Source organism: Topomyia yanbarensis, chromosome 3, assembly GCF_030247195.1.
Source record: "Topomyia yanbarensis strain Yona2022 chromosome 3, ASM3024719v1, whole genome shotgun sequence".
Taxonomy (NCBI): domain Eukaryota; kingdom Metazoa; phylum Arthropoda; class Insecta; order Diptera; family Culicidae; genus Topomyia; species Topomyia yanbarensis.
The window spans coordinates 383,365,438-383,391,033 of NC_080672.1; the positions used below are offsets into that span (position 1 = coordinate 383,365,438).

General features: G+C 38.8%; 1 protein-coding gene across 1 annotated transcript; it reads left to right on the plus strand.

Annotated features, from left to right (window-relative positions):
• The first annotated feature begins 17,267 nt into the window (after nt 1-17,267).
• On the plus strand, nt 17,268-22,591 carry LOC131688276 (uncharacterized). The gene is made up of 3 exons (XM_058972465.1): nt 17,268-17,529; nt 17,701-20,459; nt 20,687-22,591. Exons 1-3 carry the CDS (start codon nt 17,268-17,270, stop codon nt 22,589-22,591), a joined length of 4,926 nt encoding a protein of 1,641 aa, XP_058828448.1.
• Nucleotides 22,592-25,596: the final 3,005 nt, after the last annotated feature.

Here is a 25,596-nt window from a genome sequence, read left to right on the forward strand (position 1 = left end):
GGAGGAAGAAGAATTCCTATAAGAAGTCACGTAACCGCAATGCCCGTTATTAGGATCGGAAATTTTATGGCTAATTATTACTATATTATATTGGTGAGAAACTTTAAAATTCCGCTTTTTTCCCTCTATTTGGGTGAGCCGGTATTGCGCTACTTCGACGCAGATATTCGGGACCACATCCGGTGGGTTGTTGGTGGTGCGAGCTAAAGCAAGATTGGATTCTATCTTTCCCGTGGAAGACAAAAATTTGCACTTATTGAACAGGGAAAGATTTTCACCTAGCGATAGCGGATGGATGGCGGGCGGTAGCAAGGGGTGCGGGTTATGCCGAGGAATGTGCGACGTGTTGTTCAGCAGATTTTGGGGAATATTTTGGTGATTTGTAGTTTTAATTGGATTTTCTGTTTAGCTTGCGCTGAAAATTTTAAAGTTTTCAGGAATCATTTGAAGGGGAAAAATATATTGATAGCGCAAACATTCCTGTAACACTAGTTGATTATTTCGATTTCTTCGAGAAAAATACCCAAGAAAAACTTTGCGTTTCATCTGAAAAAGTCGTTTTTTACAAATATGTTTATAACATACACAGTAAAAACCATATTCTCTAATTTGTGTGCAGCATAGTTAGTTTTAGCCGAAGCCTCATCTGGCTCCGTTAATTTGAATTTTTTGAACGAAAGTTAAAAATAACGGTATAGGGTGGATGTACCAATAGTAGCATGCTTAAGGAAAACTTTTGATAAAAAATCGATTAATAGACCTATGGGCAATGTTAATACATTAAACGAAAGCTTTCAGTCCCTACTTCATAGGAAAAATATAAAGATGGCTTAATAACTAATTTATGTATTCAAAACCGCTTGTACCAATATAGGAACACATGTACCAATAGTGGTGCAATCGCTAATTTCGGTTCCTATTGTTGCAAATCCCATTGCTTTCTTATGGAACTTGCAACTATAGGTACACTACATCAACTATAGGTGCAAGGGAGCTCAAAATTCTAAGAAAATCATTTTTTTCAATAGTTATTTGAGCAAATTTCAAGGATAACAGTTTTATTGTCGCATAATTTTAGTGCGATGAATCGATAAAAAATTTTTTGTTGATGGTTGGTACCTTAGTTAGGCGTATAACCCACTACTGCAACTATTGGTACACCTCAACTATAGGAGCACCCACCCTACTATAGAAACATTTTTATAGGTTCAAATAAAAATTAAAAAAGACGAAGTTTGGTGTGAAATTTTCAATTCTCAACATTTAGTGATTTAAATAAATTGTTTATGGAAGTGTTTTAAATAAAAAGTTTAAAAAAAAATAATATTCAAGAAATGTAAGTGTGTTTACTGGCATTCTTAAAAACAAGAACCAATTAAATCCACCTAGCAGTAAGATGAGACATTTCTTACACATATCACTGTTGGATCAATCATTAGTTTGCCGAACTCATGCGAAATAGGGCACCCAACTAGAGGTGAGAAGAAAACAGTTTCTAGTCCTGCATGAATAAAATCTCGAATAAACTGAATAAATTACAGAAAATCATTAAAACGAAAAAAATAAAAATATGATGCAAAAAGTAAAATAAAAAAGTTTTCAAATTCATTAAATGAGAAGAATGATTAAAGTACATCAAAATTATAAAATACGTGAATCAAATTACATTAGCTCATTAAATGAAAATTTGAATCATATGAATCAAATGAATCAAATGAATCGAATGAATCGAATGAATCAAATGAATCAAATGAATCAGATGAATAAAATGAATCAAATGAATCAAATGAATCAAATGAATCAAATGAATAAAATAAATCAAATAAATCAAATGAATCAAATGAATCAAATGAATCAAGTGAATCAAATGAATCAAATGAATTAAATTTATCGATTTAATTTAATGAATGCGGTGAATACAATGAATCAAATGAATGTAATGGATCAAATAAAATAATAAATAAATAAATTAAATGAACAAATAAAACAAACGAATCAAACAAACAAAATATACTGAGTTGATAAGAAGAACAAAATAAGAAGAATAAAATGATATGATATGAAAATTTAAACGATGTTAAAAGGTTAAATTAAAAGAAAATTAATAGCAAACAATAATTTGTGTTAAATAAATTATTTGGATGAAATCAATAACACTGAAAAAATAGATTATTAAAATGATGAACTGAGAGTGAATTAAATAATTAATTTAAATTCAATGATCATACAGCGCTATTCGATAAAATAGCAGCGCTAATATTTTTTAGTGTGTAGTCGTGAACACTCGCATAAGCGCTACTCTCCAGTAACATTGTCTCTGTAAGTGACGTATAGAATGAAGAGTAAATCGCGCGAACTTATTGAATCATTGACTTATGACGAATTTCGCGCCAAATCGTATTCAAAGTTGGCAGTACCCTCTCAGATTCGAATGAAACTTTCTGTACATGAGGACTTTGTCACAAAGAGCCACTTTGCATATTTTGTTTTTTTTTCAAAAATTACCTAGACTGTCTTTTGAAAAGGGCCAAACTTTTTTTTACCATTTTTTTTTCAAATGGCTATAGTCTAAAAATGACAAATCCTACAAAAAAATGTTGTAGAAGTGGTTTTCACAAAATTAGTCAAATTTTCGAAAAAATTCTTCATTGACTCCTACACTGAAAAAAATCGATTTAAAAATTTAAAGTCGATTTACAAAAAAATCCAGTTTTGATTTGGATGAAATTTTGTTCCAAGATAGCTAATTATGCTCCCTACCTACCGTCAAAAATTCAAGAAAAAAAAGTTGCTTGAAAAAAAACTTTTCCTTGTCCAAACTGAATTTTTTTCTTCAGTAAAAATATTATCGAAAACTAAACCAATGAAAGTTATAATCATCTCAGAATCCAATAAAACTCAGTTTGCGAGAAGAAATTGTCTAATGTAGCAACTAAGCATATTTTTATCAAAGGGGTTAACTACTTTTTCATTTTTCATGAAATCGAATTTTTTTATTGCTTTATCTGAAAGTACAACTTCTTGAGCATGTTTTCCTAAATTTTTATAAAGTACCGAGAAATAGATCGAAAGTTACAGCGCTTCCAAACGCGCTTCGTCTACCAAGAGCAGTGGTAATTTGAAATTTTAAACTCTATTATCCCGAAATGTCATTTTACTACAAATGGTTTTTCCGTGATCACGATTGCCGAAAAACTACTCAATTAATTTCCTTAATTATTTTTTTCAATCGATCGTAATTAATTTTTCTCGTACTTTAACGATTCCTTTTTTATTCAAAATTTTTTGTTTCATGGATAGGATTTTTTTACTACAATTTTAAGAGCTTAAAACAGCGTTTTTTCCTAAAACGTTCACGAATGCAGGAAAAAATTATTATTTATTCAACTAATCGTTCAGGTACGAGGAATACTCATATACCAATGGAATTTTTTGAGTTTTGGCATTTTGGATGATCTATTGGTCTCCAATCGTAAACACCGCAAACCTCTTTAATAAAAAAGGTTTAAGAGGAAGCCATAACTCCGCCAATCATCAATTGATTTTCATAAACTTATGCTTGTTTATTTTACTGTAAAATATACTACCAAAATATTATAAGTTTGATGTAATGAAATCATTGTTTTATTCCTTTACGTAAATTCAAACTTTCTTGACATTTTTATCACTAAAATGTATGTAACCCCTTAATCAAGAATCCCATTGAAAAGAGTTTATGTCGTTGAATAAATATTCCATTATTATTTTTTTGTTTTCTTGCTTAGTGCTGAGGAAGAATCAGAGAAAGAAATAACCATTCATTGGTTTAGTTTTCGGCAAAAATACACTGAAAAAAAACATTCAGTTTGGACAAGGAAAAGTTTTTTTCAACTAACTTTTTTTTTCTTGAAAGTGCCCAACTTAAATTTTTGACGGTAGGTAGGGAACATGATTATCTATCTTGCAACAAAATTTCTTCCATTTTTTTGTAAATCAACTTTAAATTTTAAAATCGATTTTTTTTCAGTGTAGGAGTCAATGAATATTTTTTTCAATATTTTTATTCAAAAATTGGACTAATTTTGTGAAAATCACTTCTACAACATTTTTTGTAGGATTTGTCATTTTTAGATTATAGCCATTTGAAAAAATGGTTTGGCCCTTTTCAAAAGACAGTCTAGATCATTTTTGGAAAAACAAAGTATGCAAAGTGGCTTTTTGTGACAAAGTCTTCATGTACAGAAAGCTTCATTAAAATCTGAGAGGGTGCTGCCAACATTTGCTCGAGTTGGCGCGAAATTCGTCACAAACTGATCGCCAGATAGTTCGGATGGCAAAACAACATCCGTTTATGTTTTCGAGAGAGTTGAAAAAAGTCTTGGATCTCTCTATTGCAACGTTAACGATTAGGAAAAGATTATTTGAGACAAATTTGCACGCAAGAAGTCCGAGAAAAGTACCACTACTTACCTCACGGCATGTCGTCAGTGGGTTAGACGACCACCAGGTGCTGAATTTTTACCATAATACACGATGAAAACGGTTAAACATGGTGATATGAAAATTATGGTTTGGGGATGCTTTTCGTACAACGGTGTGGGGCCAATCTACCGTATCCTAGGCATCATGAATGCAATCGGTTACGTGGAAATTCTGCAAAATGTCATGTTACTCTAGTTTCTAGTCTCTAGTTTCATTAGGATCGGTTCAGCCATTGCTGAAATAATTACATGACATTTTGTATGTACATACATACACACACATACATACAGATATTGTCTCAAATTTGTCGAGCTGAGTCGATTGGTATACGAGACTCAGCCCTCCGGGCCTCGGAGAAAGTTTTCAAAGTTTCACCGAATCCTATACATTTCTTTGTAAGAAAGGACTGCTTAAGTCACGGTTCTGGCTAATTTGGTGGGACTAGGAATAATTTGGTGGATTCAGTTTATTTAGGATTGCCGTTGACGCACATTTTCGCTACAATAATCACTAGCTATATCAGTCCAAAACGTAAGTCGACCATCACGGGACTTCATTAAGAATAGATTTTGTTTGTTACGGCACTCTATTTTTAACACTTCCAAATTCGTTGTCTTATCTGTCACAAAAATGCTGTCACAGAAACATATTTCTTGCCAAACCATGATTCATTTTCGTGAAAACAAACTTGAATCTACCAGGAAACTTGCTGCAAGCAGGAGCTTTGTAGCACTTGAAGTACAGAATTGGCTTTCGCATATGATTACACCATACATACATACACCATACGCGTTCGGATTTTGACAGCTGTTTGTAGTTTGAGAATTCACTTAGATTGTTTATTTTCTCGATAACATTTGTAGCCTTTTCGGAGACGGATTCGCCAACAGTACAGCGGTTAGTGTTCAGTTTTTTCGCCAAATTATTATCAGAGATGTTGGGATCAGGCTTGATTTTCCGAATGACTTTGAGCTCTTTGGAAAGCGTTAGTTCGGGCGGTTATGAGAGTGTCATTATACTTTTTAATCATTTGTCTCACAGTTCTCTTAGAACAATCCAGTAATTTCTTCTCGTACTCACTCGAGAATGGACGGAATGATGTCGTTGCTCGTAGGTACGGAAAAAAATCACACCTCGAACCGTTCGAACCATTTACAAGAATGCTTTCTTCATCTATGAAGCATTCTGCTTGCATAGAAAATGAAGTAAAGCAGCCTGGCCCAACGAACGAAACAGAGCCAAAGCTGTAACAACAAATCAAGAAGCAAATGAATTGAGTTTTTTTATATCTTTTTCGCAGCATGGATGGTTGTTCTTGAATGGCTTGTGGTTTGCATCGGTTTTACATCAATCAATTTTATTTTGATGTCATTTTCCCACAACACAACACTTGGATAATCATTTATCGTTTATTGGATATCCGATAATCGCAGGGGGACCTGGTGTCCACTAGAAGGTTGATTTCACTATTATTGTAAAAGTCGCGATTTGCGCCGGATATCTTACAGGACGCCATTTATTATTATTACTTAGGAAATCACTCGACACGTAGATGCCTCCTTTGTATATGACTTACCTCAACGAGAATCTGATGCACAATGACGCTGACAAAGGACTATCGTGGCGGATGTTGGCGCTTTGCAGTGGCAGCGGTACCAGCACAACTAGGCATTATTGGCGGTGTAGGACACTGTTGAGTAAGAGACTGAGGGGTACGAAACTGAGGTAAATCTACACCTCACATTCTTCCTCTTCCCTAAAAAAAGAACTGCTACACTCTTCCAACCTGTTTTTACCTGCATTTCAAGTGGATGGGCTAGAAATTCCCATCGGACCGGCAACCAGCTTTCATCACTCATATTATTCGAATTAACATGGACACTCGAGGGGAACGTCACTTCAGGATAATTGTTATATTCCGTTCGATTTTGCATGAATTCGAATTTTTTTCGGTAATCTTAAAACATTTAAACAATCTTCTATAGATTCGCATATTGCTAAAAAATTCGAAAAAAAAATAATTATCCAATCTCAATACAATTTTGCTCGAATTCCGACCAATTTAATATAACTGGCAACTCTGCATCGTCTATTTTCGAATCTTTCAATAATTCTGGCAGCAATATTTATGTTTCTGTTGAGATTTGTTCCTGCAGTTTTGATTTGAGAGGCTGAGAGCAAGAGTGGGTTAAAAATTCGATGCGAGCAAAAGCGGTATACGTTTTATTTAGAGCAAAACCGGTTTAAGTACCAGTCAGAGCAGAAATGGGATAAAAAAACGCTTTTAATCCACCTAACAGTGTGATGAGACATTTCTTATAACTCTTATCACTCTCTTCGGATATTATATCGTTTGAGAACATTTAGAACTTGATGCTTCGCGATGTTTTTGATAACACATACTACATGGGAAAGTGGCAGGACTCAGAGAATCGCTCAAATCAGCATAGGACAACATCAGCGCTAGAAATCTCAAATCAAATCAATGGGAAGCGAAAAAATGGCCCATAAAATAGACATAGCTACGAATTATTGTTAATGCTCTGTTAATAAAATATCTAAATTGTGGTGGGAAAACTGAATTTTCCTAAAGGACACCATTCAAAGAAAATCAACAGTGAATATTTCCAGACTTTTATTTCCTATTTAAAAACTATTGTGTTTTTTATATCCTAGATTGCATGATTCAGTGATCGAAACCCAAAACTTCATAAAGTATTTGAAATTATTAAATTAAAATTTGTTTTTGCTATTGAAATTTACAAAATAATAGTATCGCCCTTTTGGCGATTGTTTACTTTTTCGGTCCCACCTATCAGCATTGAAGTATCGTTCTTACGTTTTTTACAATAACTACCGTTCTACACCACCGATTTCGTCCGGGTTTTTTTCAATAGCGATCATTGTTACTATTTACAGCTGGTATCAGCTTGATAATTCTAAAAAATACGAAAATGACAGTTTCGCTTCTAAACTGCTAGCAAAAAAAGTATCGCCCTGTTTGTTTGCATGGAGCGTGGAGGGCGAAACTTTAAATAAACAAACAAAAATACAGTTTCGCCCGTTGTATTTTTTGCTGTAGTTTAAGAAAGCAATATCGTAGAATCCAAATTTTTAGGTTAATTGGTTGCGTTTCAAAGCCCTCATTCGCATGTATGAAAAAAGCCTTATGTTTACATTTGTAAGTATCGCCATTTTCACAAAAAAAGGGTTGAAATGAAATCGCAGCTCCGGATATCACGCTATCTTTGAAGTGCATGCGTGCATAGTTCCAAATTTTACTTCGACATCGACTTTTTCTAAAGGTGACTTCCCAGTAGTATCCTTGATTTGAATTATTATCGCTAATCCTAATGCCAAAGAACAAATAAAAACAAACAAATGTTGTAGCTCGATTCAATAAGAAATCCCCAAAAATGAAATGTACCTATTAATGTGAAACACAGTGAATAATACATACAATAAAGATCCATTTTTATCAGTCTCATGGTGTATTTTAGGCTGACAAAATGGGGACATTGACTAAATCGGGCAATTTTTTTTTCTTTATAATAAACTGAAGCTGTTAAAATACTGTTGAAATATTCTTGAAGTAGTCTGATAACTATTTTTGATTATGATGAACTTTTTATTTTTGCATATTTCCATCTTCATGATAAGGAAAACATGCTCAAGAAAGGATTTACTCGAATTCAGTCTTGTTCGTCTGCTAGAGCCCATCAAACATGTTCATATTTGGCTGATAAAATCAGGGTTTCAATGTATTATAATAGATATTCAGCATTCGAAGAAGTTTCTTGTGATCGAGTGTAGAACGACTTTGTTTCTACTTACTTGAAGTCAGCAGCGTAGCCAGAAATTCGGTTTGGTGGGGGTTTGGTGAAAATCGATCATACTGTCCAAACGGCATAATTCCGAAACCGTAATTCTTGAACTTTTAAAATTATGCAGAATTAATTTTTCAGAAATAGTAACAGAGTTCGTGTCTAGTGAATTTGTTGAGACTTTATTGTAGTCATGAATATTAACCTGAGAAAAATCACCATAAATACTTCTTGGACGATATACCGTCAAAATTATTTTATCAAATGATGCGCTGTTTAACGTTTGTAAAACTCATCGAAGATACTAAACCTCCGAAGTTGGCGGTTTCAAAATGATACTATCTTGACCTTAAATTACTGATTTTAAACATTTGACCTATACATATAATTGGTCATACAACAAAATCGATCAGAACCTGCTAGAATCGAATGGAAATCGTCATTTTGCATAGATTTTTCTTTACATTCGGAAAGTGTTATCCTCGTTATTAATCATAATACGTTTTCGTCTCAACTCGACGCATTCCCAAAACAAAAACCTGTTTTAATCCACCTAGTGGTGCAATTGTCCTAGTCTCATTTGTCCAAACTACGATTCCATGGCTGGTTATGTTCAATACAATAGTGGAAATGAATATTACATGTTCAGTACGATTTGCACATACATACAATGGATTGACAGCCACGATCTTAAGATACTATGTGATACTGAAACATCGCTTGAAATCAGCGGCGGATCATGGAGAAAGATCCGGGAGGTCCAGGTCCTGCCGAAAATTTTCAACTTGTTAAGAAATTTTAAACTAGTTTTAATTTTAAAGTAGCAACCCCTCACTGCATACTCCCTCCGGGCCGGTATGATTGACGATTTTTAGAGTGATTGCATAACCTTTCTATATGAGAAAGACAAAAATGTACCAAAGTCCAAAAAAAGTCAATTTTTGTCAAACATCTCAATGTTTCATGCATTTTAAAGTCATTTGGTATCAAAAATACAAATTTGATTTTGAAAATTTTTCATTTCAGTTTATATGGGAATTTGCTGTGTGATTGCACTTTTCAACTCGTAACTCCGGAACCGGAAGTCCAATCAATAAAAAATTCAATAGCAGCCGATGGGAAGGTACCTTTCATTTGAGACTAACTTTGTGCAAATCGGTCCAGCCATCTCTGAGAAACAGAGGTCACATTTTTCCACATACACACATACATACACACACAGACATTTTCCGATCTCGACGAACTCAGTCGATTGGCATATGACACTCGGCCCTCCGGGTCGGGATTGGATTGACGAATTTTAGAGTGAATGAGAAAGGCAAGAACATTTTTAGCAAATGTTGAAAGTTATGCATTTTTTTGGTGAGCAGTTCTATGTTTCATAGACATTAAATCAATTTTAACTTCTCTTCCAATTAAGTAAAGACCCTTATTACAGTACATCTCTACAAAAACGAGATCAATTTGAAAATAAATCTGAGGACTATGATTGATTACAGAACTCTGTAATTTTCTATTGGAATGTTTTCAGGCAGGAATTTGATATTGATGCTATTAGACAACTGTGAAATCAAGACCAATAGATCAGTTACATATCAGGACCCCATTCCGACAATTTATCAAAAGTCCTCATGATGTTTACAACAACAGGTTATCAATCTACGGATCAGATAATTGTTATTGTAATATTGAATTAAATCAGTCTGCATCAATAAATTTTCAACTTCAATCCAATATTTTTTTTGGGTGTGGTGGGGGGGGGGGTTGGTGGCGTTGTATGGTGTTAAACCCCAAAAACTTCTCTGGGCTACGCCGTTGCTTGGAGTTATTTATTTCGCTTTTCATTTTCCGATATGTTTCAGATCGATCCGATGGTCATAAGTTAGAAAAATTGCAGTCAGAAGGTTCGCACAAATGAACATTTTTGCACTGATAAGTTATCAAGTTCCTTCCAGACAACTTGGAAGTGTTCGGTGCGGTGATTATTTCTAGCGGTTGTAGATAGAAAAATGAAATACAAAATTCGATTTGTCGAAATAATGTTTGGCTTATTTCAATGGATTATTTCTATATTGAACAATAAATAGGCGACAAAGAGTAATCAACAAACAACAAGCCATAACTTTTAAAGTATTCAAAATAGTTATTTGAAGTCTTCAGTAAAGTTATTCGTAAAAGTAAGAGCTACAAATTTGTAGAAGGCATCATTTCGATATAATCACTTCCAAGAAAATTTGTGAAAATATCTCACTCATAGGGGGATTAATCAGCAAAAGCACAATACCAAAAGAAAGGGCATATTTCCTCCAATAAATTCTCCGAAGATACTATTGACCTAAAATAAGCCGTTTTGGCGTTAATAATAGATTACATGTTTTTGGTCATATTTCTGGCAATGGGAAATGATAAAAATCTTTCGTCCGCATTTAATGTTAAATATCTCTTTTGATAATAGTCCGATTTCAATAATCTATAGCTTGTTCGAAAGGTATTCGTTAAAGCTGTCTAAAAACATATAAATTGTTAATCTATATTGTCAATTTCGGCAGATAATTGAAAAAAACTGCAAAAAACGCCATTTTTACGCATTCAAACATTCATATCTTGGAAACTAAACATCAGAATCAAAAACAAATTAATAGCGTTCATACTGTTTTTTAGTTCTTTCATTTAAAATTGGTTTGGATAAGATCGGTTCAGCCATTGCTGAGAAACACGAATGAGAATTTGTCCGTTACATACACACACACACAGACACACACACACACACACACAGACATTGTCCCAAATCGTCGAGCTGAGTCGATTGGTATATAAGACTCGGCCCTCCGGGCCTCGGAAAAAATCTTGAAAGTTTGAGCGAATTCTATACATTTCTTTTATAAGAAATGTAAAACCTTAGCGTAAAAGTGGGTTAAAAAGATATACCACTTTTGCCCTGAGAGGATATATATTCCATTTTTATTCTAAGAATGTTTTCAAAAATGATTTATCACCAATCAGGGAAAACCATCATCAATATGGGTATCATTTGAAAGGAGGTGGTTAGTAGATATGGGAAATCGATAATTACGCCATTTTGAAATCCAAGATGGCGACTTCCGGTTACCACAAAATAGTAATAACCACCATCAATATGGGTGTCATTTGAAACGAGATAGTGACCAGACACCGAAAATTGACCATTACCGCCATTCTGAAATCCAAGATGGCGACTTCCGGTTACCACAAAATAGTGAGAACCACCATCAATATGGGTGTCATTTGAAAGGAGATGGTGAGCAGACATCGAAAATTGACTTTCACCGCCATTTTGAAATCCAAGATGGCGACTTCCGGTTACCACAAAATAGTGAGAACCACCATCAATACGGGTGTCATTTGAAAGAGGATGGTGAGCAGACATCGAAAATTGACCTTCACCGCCATTTTGAAATCCAAGTTGGCGACTTTCGGTTACTACAAAATAGTGAGAACCACCATCAATATGGGTGTCATTTGAAAGAGGATGATCAGCAGACACCGAAAATTGATCATTACCGCCATTTTCAAATCCAAGATGGCGACTCCCGGTTACCATAATATAGTGAGAACCACCATCAATATGGGTGTCATTTTATTGGGGATGGTCAGCAAACACCAAAAATTCACCATCACCGCCATTTTGAAATCCAAGATGGCGACTTCCGGTTACCACAATATAGTGAGAAGCACCATCAATATGGGTGTCATTTGAAAGGAGGTGGTTAGCAGACACCGAATATTGATCATTACCGCCATTTTGAAATCCAAGATGGCGACTTCCGGTTACCACAATATAGTGAGAACCACCATCAATATGGGTGTCATTTGAAAAGGGGTGTCAGTAGATATCGGAAATTGATTATTACGTAATTTTGAAATCCAAGATGGCGACTTTCAGTTACCACAAAATAGTGAGAACCACCATTAATATGGGTGTCATTTAAAAAGGGTCAGTAGACATCGGAAATCGATTGTTACGCCATTTTGAAATCTAAGATGGCGACTTCCGGCAACCACAAAGTAGAGAGAACCATCATCAATATGGGTATAATTTGAAAGCGGGTGTCAGTAAATATCGGAAATTGATTATTACGTCATTTTGAAATCCAAGATGGCGATTTCCGGTTACCACAAAATAGTGAGAACCACCATCAATATGGGTGTCATTTGAAAGGGGTGGTCAGTAGACATCGGAAATCGACAATTAGGCTATTTTGAAATCCAATATGGTCACTTCCGGTTACCAGAAAATAGTGAGAACCATCATAAACATGGGTAACGTTTGAAAGGGGGTGTTCAGTAGTAGCCGTTTTAGATCCGATTTTCTTTCACTGCAAACATTACATTGCAACAACACGGTTTTATGTCTAAATGATCGACAACGACCAACCTGCTCTCGTTTACAACATATGTACTCGATGAATTTACTGACGAATTGCGAACCGATGCTATTCACATGGATCGGTTCGGCCTTCGACAAAATCAACCATGATGTCGCAATAGCGAAGCTGGACAAACTCGGTATTCATGGACAACTTCTGCGGTGGTTCCTCGATGGAAGGCAATTCCAAATCAGCATTAAGGACTGCCTATCTGCACCATTCTTCACTACATCCGGCATCTCAATAGGTAGCCATCTCGGTCCATTAATTTTCCTCCTCTACTTTAATGACATCAATATTAAATTACAAGGACCTCGCCTTTCTTTCGCCCATGATATGAAAATTTTTCGACAAATACGGGATAAAACCGATTCCGAGTTTCTTCAGAGTGAACTGGAGAGCTTTAGTACGTGGTGTGACCTAAACAGAATGGTTTTACATCCGAGTAAATGCTCAATCGTTACGTTCACTCGGAAACGCTATCCATTTATTCGACTCGAGCACTCCAAGACACTCTCACGTCAAGGGTGGTGGAGTCATCATGGATGCAGCACCACACACTTCATACTTCGTGGATGAGGCATGAAGACAATAAAGATAAAACAACCCAATGCAAGAGCATGGGAGGTATGAGCCTAGAAGCGCAAGAGCATGGGAGGTATGAGCCTAGAAGCAACCGGGCCCACTATATGTTGGATACTGTCAACGTCTGTACATCAACATACGGATGCCACCCCCTAGATAAGAATGATCGACCCGCGCGAAATTAAAATTTTGTTATTTGTTTCTCGCATCAATAAAAATATTATATATGCAATTCTATATTAATTTTAGTGGTTTTAAAATAAGTAATATGAGGAAAAAAGCGAAAAAATGCTAATTTTTAATAAAATTGCTTTTGGTTCACTTCAATCCATTTTTGGGTTTATTAATATTCCCTGGATCTTCAAATTTTAAAGGTGTATGAAATGACGCCCATACTGATGGTGGTTCTCACTATTTTGTGGTAACCGGAAGTCGCCATCTTGGAATTCAAAATGGCGGTAATGGTCAATTTTCGGTGTCTGCTGATCATCCTCTTTCAAATGACACCCATATTGATGGTGGTTCTCACTATTTTGTGGTAACCGGAAGTCGCCATCTTGGATTTCAAAATGGCGGTGAAAGTAAATTTTCGATGTCTGCTCACCATTCCCTTTCAAATGACGCCAATATTGATGGTGGTTCTCACTATTTTGTGGTAACCGGAAGTCACCATCTTGGATTTCAAAATGGCGGTGGTGGTCAATTTTCGGTGTCTGCTCACCATCCCCTTTCAAATGACACCCATATTGATGGTGGTTCTCACTATTTTGTGGTAACCGGAAGTCGCCATCTTGGAATTCAAAATGGCGGTAATGGTCAATTTTCGGTGTCTGCTGATCATCCTCTTTCAAATGACACCCATATTGATGGTGGTTCTCACTATTTTGTGGTAACCGGAAGTCGCCATCTTGGATTTCAAAATGGCGGTGGTGGTCAATTTTCGGTGTCTGCTCACCATCCCCTTTCAAATGACACCCATATTGATGGTGGTTCTCACTATTTTGTGGTAACTGGAAGTCGCCATCTTGGATTTCAAAATGGCGGTAATGGTCAATTTTCGGTGTCTGCTGATCATCCTCTTTCAAATGACACCCATATTGATAGTGGTTCTCACTATTTTGTGGAAACCGGAAGTCGCCATCTTGGATTTCAAAATGGCGGCAATCGTCAATTTCCGATGCCTATTGACCTATACAGATCCTATATTACACGATTTCTAAGGCATCGAAAAATTTAATAAAATTTCATTTCCCACAAGTCCGAATAAGAAAATTCTGATTCTTTTCTTAGCGCAAAAATGGGTTAATATTCTATACCAGTCTTGCCCTGAAAATTTTGTCGAACCATTTTTGCGCGAATTAGTATTTGATCCACTTTTGCCTGAGGTGTGATGACTATACCATTTCTGATCTAACAGAATATTTCAACCCACTTTTGCTCTGAACAAAATTTTAACCCACTCTTACTCTCAGCCTCTCATTTCATCGAGCACTAAAACTGTCAAAACGTGAATTTTGAGCAACTTAATTTTTCATGACACATTTCAGTAAATACAGAACACTAGCTTAGGATTGAATCTATGTCTGATCGTTTGCAAATAGTTTGGTTAAAGAATCTAAAGCCAAATCTAAAGCCAACTGAACACTTAAATGTACCAGTAAAAAGTGTCTAGGAACGCAACGGTAAAATATTTGCCCTTTCCGTCTGAAATACGAACCATATAAACATCTAACTTATTTCTTGAAATATATTTTTAATGCATACAATGAAACATTTTCGATAGAATCGCAAATTTTTCGCAATTGCAAATGATTACGTTTACGGTTCGAAATCAATGACATTTGAGTTGTCAATTGAAATGTCAAACACTATCATCTCGCTTAAATATGAATTCTTTGACGTGATATCCATATCACTTCGGTATATTAAGTGATATCAGCGCTAATGCTAATTCGTCTGCTATAATTAACATCATATTAGCAAACAATTTAGTCTAGTCTAACCTCCAAATATTGTTTCTTCTTCTTCTTCTATGTGTCCTAGTTATATTCCGTCGGCCTATTTCTGCTACGAGGTGAAACACTGACGCAAGAGAGGATGTACTAGATATTTGCATGATTGCACTCACTGTATCTGTGTTCATCCCGGGGCACCATACACGTTCTCGCAGAATGCTCTTGAGTTTTGCCGTTAAGGGGTGTCCAGCATGAGACACTTCTAGTGTTTTCTTGTACAGATTTTCAGGGATTACAACACACCCAAGCTTAGTAAGCATGCCTTCTTTCATGGAAGTCTTCCCGAATTGCATAAAGCATGCTCAATTGCTTTGGCCACTCCTTCGAATTTATAGTCGCGATTACATATAACAACATTTGTAAATGCGGTTTCCATTGCTGTTACAAAGCGCACCGAACAATTATTTAAACATGTTTGTTGGAGCAACCCTAGTTCATAAGATTTAAATATCCCATATGTGTACTAAATTTGGAGATAATGTATCGATCTCGCTTCCTCTTTTGGATCGTTATCATTCGATCTACTTACTTATCACTAGCACTCGGCTAGCGAGAGAAATAGATCCGATCAAGGATCGGAAAGGCCTTTATTAATTTCCTTTTGTACTGAATTCCCATATAAATTGTTATATGCAAACCAGATAACCAGTTGAAATAAATCTCTCGAGTAGTGCACACTATATTTTTCAATAGTGCCAAAATCGATTAAGTGAATAAAAATTAGCTTAACACAAACGTGTCGTGTCCGTCTTCACATAGTCGATCACATTCCGGACGGTCTCAGTATCCGCCGCGAGAACATTTTTGGTCCTGATCGAGCCGGATCAACCGTTAGTGATCCGAAAAAACGGTGTACATTTCGGACTAGTTTCGCGGTCAAGTGATAGTGAAATCGAACAATCACGTGTCATCACATGTGGTGTCGTTGAGACTTGAGTGATATATTAACAATTTCTGCCTCAGAGCAGCCCAGAAAAAGTGCGCGAAAGATCGTAAGTTAAAAACTGCGGTCTCGTTTGTGTCGTCGGCAATTATTCGGAGAGCTTCTGCAGTGCCACCGTCGTCGTTTCAACGTAGTCAACACGAGGCGAGGCAGACCGCGTGGCTTGGCTTGGGTCTGCATTGTGGCACCGAACAAAAGGACGTCGAACAAAAGTACCGAGGTGACGCTACGCCGGCGTGAGTACTTTAGAAGCTGAATGTAAGTACCGCATGCAAGAGATATTTTGAGGAAATAGGGTGATCTAAGCGGTGATTAATTTATTTCGATATCGTTTCGCTTGCTTTCATCCCATGAGCATTATTCGGTAGCGTGGCACTCTGGGTTTAACCCATTCATGCCCATGTTGTTTGTGGACAACAATGTTTGTAAACAGCTATAACTTTTGATTGAGGCGAGATTTGCTCACAAAAATAAGTAAGGCTCATTGATGTGATTATTGCCTCTAATTTGAGTATTAACATTTACAAGGATCAGCTTTAGAACTGAAGTTATTGCAATTAGTCTGAGTGGATTCCGATGGAGCAGTGCTGCCAGGAACAGTTTACGTTGAGGACGGAAAATGATTTTTTCATATATCTTCGTTATGGTGAAATATTATTGAAAACTGATAAATCTTATCAATTTAGGCTGTCGTTGGCTACGTTTTCCACGTAGTTAGGCTATTGTAATTATTCTAGGAGAATTGTATTGAGCATTAGAAGGTAAAAATTGACCAGCTTCTAGCACTGCCATGGAAGCACCTATCTTTATGAAAATAGGCTTTTAGTGTTTCTTGACCCCACCGTTTGCAAGGGAAAATAGTTTTGAAACCCTACATGCACTAGAAAAAAGTTGGGCATGAAAGGGTTAAATCGATTGGTGTGGTTTATATTGAGCGTAGGTGAGGTAGGCTTTCTCATCGGATAATAAGTTTGTGGAAATGACGTCAAACTTGCGCACGCTTACCCGCCAAGAACGGTTCTACTTAGACACCATGACCAATCTGAAAAGCTTTGTAGCAAATTTCGATGCCGAACGGGACAGTGAACAACTCGAGGGATGGAAGCAACGAATTGCAAATTTATACCACGATTTTCAGTTTAATCGGTTGCAAATTGAATCGGCACTGGATGAGACCGGTGAATCAAAGACAGATGAAAAGGGGAGCAAGATTTCAGAGGAAGCTAATAGGGCGATTCGGCGAGCGTTTGAACAAGATTATGTTATGGTTTACAGTTTTCTCACCAATATGCTGTGTAAGTCTGAAGCGAAAGTACAGATGATGCTGCCATCCCCTTCTAGAGATAGCGTTAACGTCCCAGATCACTCCCTCTCTCGTATAAAACTACCAGAAGTTAGGCTTCCAACCTTTGATGGATCCATTTCAGAGTGGATAACATTTCGTGATACATTTAAATCTCTCATAGACTCGAATCCCCAGCTTTCGCCAATCGATAAATTGTCGTATCTCGTTGCTTCCTTGTCAAAAGATGCCAGAAAGGTAATTGAATCGATCGAGCACACCGCCGCCAATTATACTGTTGCATGGCATCTGTTAGAAAGGCGTTTTGACAATAAAAAACTGGTGGTAAAAACGTATATTGACAGTCTATTCTCAATTGATCCAATGAAAAGGGAGTCGTATGAGTCGCTGATGCAATTGGTCGACGATTTTGAGCGGAACCTGTGCATGATCGAAAAGATGAACATACCAACCGACGGTTGGAGCGTATTGCTGGCGCACATGGTTTGCAGTAGGCTTGATCCTTCCACTCTGAAACAATGGGAAATCTATCACAAATCAACTGATGTACCCACGTACCATGATGTTATCGCATTTCTTCGTACTCATCTTACGGTGCTCCAATCGTTGACGCCGTTCAAAGCTCGTTCGTTTGATTATGTGAAATCGGAAACGGTCCGGTCGCAGAAGTCTAAAGTAAATACAGTCCATACAGCTACCAACTCATCGCCCGGTACGTGTCCATTTTGCTCAAAATACGCACATTCTCCGTTCAAATGTGACGTGTTCCAAAAACTCTCCGTGGCACTGCGCTTCGAGCAAGTAAAAAAGCTAAACCTCTGCATCAATTGTTTTTCCTCCTCCCACCTACTAAGGAATTGCTCATCCGGTGCATGCAGAGTATGCAACCAGAAGCACCATACAATGCTACACCAATCACCGACCGATCGCTCGTTCACCCAATCGAAATCACCTATACCTATCACTTCTAGTTCGCAACCACCGAAGTCGTCAAAGGACAATCAAGCCAACTCGTTAAACCAACCTTCAACTTCTCGATCCTCGCCACCAGCAGAATCCCAAACGCCAACAGCCACTGCCTCTAGCCTTGTTTCCACCACTCTCGTCGGAAGTTCCTGCAATGTTCCTGCCACTGTACTGCTGCAAACAGCCATTGTAAAGGTCTTCAATTCATATGGGAACGCACAGTGGGCCAGAGCGCTCTTGGATCCTGCTTCTCAGTTGAACTTAATAACGGAAAATCTCGTACAGAAATGCCAGTTGCGTCGCTACTCCAATCGTCAAGAAATTGGTGGTGTAGGCAACTCTATCGTCGTATCGTACCATGCGGTTACCATTCGTATTGGATCTCGGTGTTCGGATTTCCTCGCAGACGCACAGTGTCATATTCTTAAGAAAATCACACGAGAACTTCCAGTTCGGTGTGTCGATACTTCCCCATGGCATATTCCATCTAATATTGTCTTAGCAGACCCGAAATTCCATGAACCTGGACCCATCGATTTACTTATCGGGATGGAGTTGTATTATGACCTGTTGCTCGAAGGGTTTCTGAAACTGGGCATAGAAAAACCAATTTTGCAAGGAACTGTTTTCGGCTGGGTTGCTTCCGGAAAGGTCGGTTCCAGTCGTCCTGAGTCAACTCTTAAACTGGCACATGTCACCAGCACACAGTCTCTCGATGAACAACTATCTCGCTTTTGGGAAATAGAATCATGTTGGACTACCAGCATCCAATCCTTAGAAGAAACCGCTTGTGAAAACCACTTTGCCGCAAGTGTATTTCGAGATCAGACCGGTCGCTTTGTTGTCACCCTTCCCAAACGAGCTGAAATTCTAAATCAACTGGGAAATTCGAAGGAGATTGCTACTCGCAGATTTCGCGCTCTCGAACGCCGTTTTGATGCTAATCCTCACCTGAAGGAAGCTTACACGGTTTTTATTGACGAATACCACCAACTTAACCACATGCGGGAGATCTCAGACAGTGAAGCTTCCGCGCCTATAGCCTATTACCTGCCACACCATGGCGTCGAAAAGGCAGAAAGTACAACAACGAAACTGCGAGTTGTTTTCGACGCCTCATGCCGCACTGATACCGGAATCTCATTGAACCAGGCTCTCATGGTGGGCCCAGTCATCCAAGATGATCTGTTGTCAATTATTTTACGCTTCCGGATGCATCGATATGTCATTATCGCCGATATCGAAAAGATGTTTCGCCAAATACGTGTGCACCCGTCGGATTACCCACTACAACGTATTCTTTGGCGATGCTCATCGTCTCAGCCCCTTCGTACTTTCGAACTTACGACAGTGACTTATGGCACGGCCTCTGCTCCTTACTTGGCAACCAAGTGCCTTCAACGGCTGTCGGAGGATGGATCGAATGATTTCCCTCTTGCTTCTTTAGTCCTAGGTAAGGACTTTTATATGGACGATATGCTGACCGGGGTTGACAACGAAGCTGAAGGGAGTGAACTGTGTCGACAACTGTTGCAGTTGCTCCAATCTGCCGGTTTGAGCCTGCGTAAATGGTCTTCGAATTCCTCGACTATTCTTTCGGAGATCCCACCCGAACTTCGTGATGAACGAAGTACTCTAGCTCTTGACTCGCCCATCACTCAAATCAAAACTTTGGGCTTGCATTGGCAGCCGTCCGACGATGTGTTTCGTTATTCCGTGCCCAAATGGTCTCAGGAGGGACCGATTTCTCGCCGTATTGTACTGTCCGACACAGCTCGGCTCTACGATCCTCTAGGGCTTATTGGTCCAGTTGTAGTGATCGCCAAACTTTTCGTACAAACCCTCTGGCGAACTTCTAAGAACTGGGATGATCCGCTAGACGAGGCCCAGCAGCAGCATTGGTTGGAGTTTCGTAGCAGCTTAGATAAATTAGCCACAATCGTTATTCCGAGATGGGTAGCGTTCGCTTCCGCTCCAGTCTCAATAGAGATGCACGGCTTTTGTGATGCCTCCGAGAAAGCTTACGGGGCCTGCATTTATTTATCGATGGGATGATATCCGTACGCCTATTAGCCGCCAAATCGAGAGTGGCTCCTCTTGGAGACTCGAAGAAACAAAGGCGTATTTGTTTACCCCGGTTGGAACTTTCATCAGCGCTCTTGTTGAGCCACCTCTACCATAAGGTTCACACCAGTGTAGAATTGAAAACCAAATCCATATTCTGGACAGACTCGATGATTACTCTGCATTGGCTTAGTTCGAGTCCATCACGATGGAAGACATTTATTGCTAATCGCGTCTCGGAAGTGCAGCATTTAACAAGTGGAGGTGTATGGGCTCATGTACCTGGCATCGAGAATCCTGCGGATATAATCTCCCGAGGAATGTATCCAGATCAACTGAAGCAAACATCTCCGTGGTGGAGTGGAGCACCATGGCTTAGCCGATCCTCTCGTTTTTGGCCACCGCTAACCTGTCCAATTACCGTCGATTCCCTACCGCCAGAACTGCTGGAGGAAAAGGCTGTCTCATTGCCAATTCAAGTGTACCAGCCAAATGAAATTTTCTTCATTCGATCATCGTTCTCAGCTCTCGTTCGTATTGTTGCCTTACTTTGCCGCTTCATTCATAACAGCAAGCCCAACAACCGCAGTAGTAGGAGATCAGGTTTACTATGCACGATGGAGCTCAATGAAGCCGTGAAGGTCCTTGTTCGACTAGCACAGTCAGAAGTATTCGCTCAAGATATCGCAGCAGTGTCCAAGGACGGTCAAGTGGGACCGAAATCAGCTCTGAAACATCACACTCCAATTATCGTCGATGGGATCCTCAGAATTCGTGGCCGACTTCGACATGCGGCCATATCTCTAGATCGGAAACATCCAATGATTCTGCCTGCGCGACATCCCATCACGAAATCAATACTTAACTACTATCACCTAAAGAATTTACACGCCGGACCACAACTGCTTGTAGCGTGCGTTCGGGAAAAATTCTGGCCACTTCGCATCCGCGATTTGGCACGAAGCGTAGTGCATTCCTGCATAAGCTGCTTTCGTTGCCGTCCTCGAAACCTCGAGCAACTCATGGGAGATCTACCTCCAGACAGAGTTACCCCAACGTTGCCCTTTCTTAACACTGGAGTAGATCTCTGTGGACCATTTCTATATCGTAGCAGCAAAAGAGCGACTGCTATAAAGTGCTACGTAGCAATCTTCGTGTGCTTTGTCACAAAGGCAGTTCATATAGAGCTTGTCTACGACCTCTCCACTGCGTCGTTCATAGCAGCATTGCATCGGTTCATCGCTCGCAGAGGGAAGCCAAATCAAATAGAGTGCGACAACGCCAAAAACTTCGTGGGAACTTCAAGAGAACTGGGAAAGCTCGCCAAGCAGTTTCGTTCACAGCAGCATCAAGATGAAGTAATCAACCGCTGTGCAGATAACGGAATATCCTTCAAATTCATCCCGCCACGCAGCCCAAACTTCGGTGGCCTTTGGGAGGCGGCGGTTAAATCGTTCAAACAGCACTTCCGTCGTACCGTTGGAAACTCTGTACTATCACAGGATGAGTTTGTGACACTTCTGGCCCGCATCGAAGCTTGTTTAAACTCAAGGCCGCTCACACCACTCACAGCTGATCCAAATGATCTGGAGGTATTAACACCGGGTCACTTTCTCGTATTTCGTCCACTGACATGCTTTCCCGAACCTGACCTCTCCGGTGTCCCGCAAGGCCGACTTAGCCGTTGGCAAGAAAATCAGCAACTCCTTCGGCGACTCTGGAAGCAGTGGACAAAGGACTATCTTTCTGGACTCCACCCCCGAACCAAGTGGACGCGCATCAGAGATAACATCTCCATCGGCACGATGGTTCTTCTAAAGGAGGATAACCTCCCGCCTCTAAAATGGAAGTACGGTAGAATCACCAACATCATTCGTGGAGACGATGACAACATCCGCGTAGTCGACGTACGGACAGTAGATGGAGAATATCGGCGTGCAATCTCGAAAATATGCGTCCTTCCTACTCGTCAACCCACAACCGAGTCAGCTGGCGCTGCCAGTATCAACCCAGATGACCTCTAAGCTCTTCCATCGCAGTACTTCGGTGCTGCGCAACGAACGGAGGGCCTGGGGCCTCCGCCACTGTAAGTATTGTTTATTAAAGAACCCGCAAAAAACTCATAGAATGTTCCTCCTCCGGCATGTGCTGCGCTTCGATGGCTACTCCGACCGTCAACCATGAGTAAGCCCAACCCTGATGACGTTGAAGGACGACTCGATCACTGTAGATGCTGGCCGGCCCGAAGGACGACCCCAAAGACGTCACTATCCGAAATAGACGAATCATCCGCTTGTCAACTTATTACCAACCAACATCCTTGTGACGTCATCAATTTCAACGAGACATCGCCCGGATCAATTCATCGCGATTGCTGACTTACGGTGAAAGGATGCCGCAGAATGAAAATAGATCGTAGGACATCGCCAATTTGAACGAGAACATTAGACGACGAATCATCGATCTTTCTTCAGAGAACTCCAGCCTTCATCATCTAACATTCGTCGCCGTCTAGTTAGTTGAAAGAGCCAATCTTTCAACAGGGGCCGGCATATGTTGGAGCAACCCTAGTTCATAAGATTTAAATATCCCATATGTGTACTAAATTTGGAGATAATGTATCGATCTCGCTTCCTCTTTTGGATCGTTATCATTCGATCTACTTACTTATCACTAGCACTCGGCTAGCGAGAGAAATAGATCCGATCGAGGATCGGAAAGGCCTTTATTAATTTCCTTTTGTACTGAATTCCCATATAAATTGTTATATGCAAACCAGATAACCAGTTGAAATAAATCTCTCGAGTAGTGCACACTATATTTTTCAATAGTGCCAAAATCGATTAAGTGAATAAAAATTAGCTTAACACAAACGTGTCGTGTCCGTCTTCACATAGTCGATCACATTCCGGACGGTCTCAGTATCCGCCGCGAGAACAATGTTCATTATAGTTAATGTCATTTTTCATTACGTGGGCATGTTTTTCCCAAGGCGGTTTTCATTACACGCCTTTCAGGTCATTTTGTTTTCATTCAGGTGTTTTAACTACACACTTAAACCTGGGCTGTTTTCATTACGCGCCTGTCAAATAACTAGCGGTTATCATAACTCGCCATTTTGTTTTTTTGTTTCAAGGTGGTTTTCATTACACACCTCAACCTAGGCAGTTTTCGTTACACGCCTTTCTAATAAGCGATTATCACAACACGCTATTTTGTTTTTTTCCCGGTGGTTTTCATTACACACCTTAACCTAGGCGGTTTTTGTTACACGCCTCCTCAAAAATTAAGCAGTTGTCACATCACGCCATTTTGGTTTTTTTCGGTGGTTTTCATTACACACCTTAACCTAGGCGGTCTTCGTTACACGCCTCTCTAATTAACGGTTATCACAACACACCATTTTGTTTTGTTCGGATCACTCCATATTAACTTTCTTAATTTTCTCAAAGTCGCCATGTCGAGTGATTTCCTATTGCTGCTTATTTCGTTGACTTTCTAACTAATATAATAGTTACTCCTGGCAGGATCGCCAATGTAAAAGTCGCGATTTGCGCCGGATATCTTACAGGACGCCATTTATTATTATTAATTAGGAAATCACTCGACACGTAGATGCCTCCTTTGTATATGACTTACCTCCACGAGAATCTGATGCACAATGACGCTGACAAAGGACTATCGTGGCGGATGTTGGCGCTTTGCAGTGGCAGCGGTACCAGCACAATTATCTTGCTTTTTTCTGCTTCCATGTCGTAAGAAGCGACAAAACAGGGCCCTCTTCTTCATTTCCTGCTTCTTTTAAACCTTCTTTTTTGATTTTGTGTATTAAATTTGTATATTTTTATTATATTTCTTCTTATCTATACGTAGGAAAGCTGTATGATTCTCTTTCCAGTAGATAGCATAATAATAAACGCCACGCGCGAGAAATAACCAGTATGACCATTATGCAAAATAATATTTTTACTTACGGTCAATGCTTATTTAGGCCACTCAAAGTTTTTTCATGTTTTCGGCACGAATATAATCGATAACTTTTTAGTTTCAGCCTCAATATGTTTTTCTCTGTTTATTTTTTTTTGCGAAATCATGTGGTGTTTTTTCGCTTGTTTCTCTTCTATAAGAATAATATTTGAAATAAATGCATTGCTTGACATTTTCTCGCTATTAGTTGTCATGGTATTGGTAAAGCGTACACCCAAAACTCGGCCGTAATGCTTTTAGGGTAATAAGAAAAAATGCTCCAACAGCAAGACGTTTAATATTGAAACGGTCCCAACAAAAATTCCCCAAACGGCAATATCAACACATTCAAATCTTTTCTGCGTCGCACTCATGTTTCATCAATTCTTAAAAAATAATTATAACGGGTCGGATTGTCTGGAAGTGTGTAGCATTTCGCTTATCATTGTATTGCGCATCAAGCGAAGTAAACACAATGTGGATAAAGAAGAGTTTCGATTTTCTCTACACGACACATTGCTATTGTGAAAGTGAGACTGACGAACCCAAAGAAAAGTGCGTGTGCACACTACACACTGCACAGAGAGCTTTATTTGGTCATGTTTATTTGGTCATCGATGGCATGTTTCGTCTTTCTCATATAGAAAGGCTATGCAACCACTCTGAAAACCGTCTTTTTAACCGAGACCCGGAGGGCTGAGTCTCTTATTTTATTCGACTCAGTTCGTCGATGTCGCCAAACGTTTGTGTGTGTATGTATGTATGTGTGTGTATGTGTATGTATGTGATCAAAAATATGCACATCGGTTACTTGGAGATGGCCGAGCCGATTTTCTCAAGTGAGGGGTATCACGTTCCCATAGTCTGCTATTGAATTTCATTCAATTCCGATTTCCGGTTCTAGCCTGGTTGCAAAAAAAAACTCGACTTACTTAGAATAAAGGCATTGAAGCCTACTGTTATAATTCATTTAGAGGATATTCCAAATAAAACTTCATTCGCCAAGTTTGGAATAATTAGAATATGTATCTGAATGATTCAACAGATTATGTGTTCGTGAACC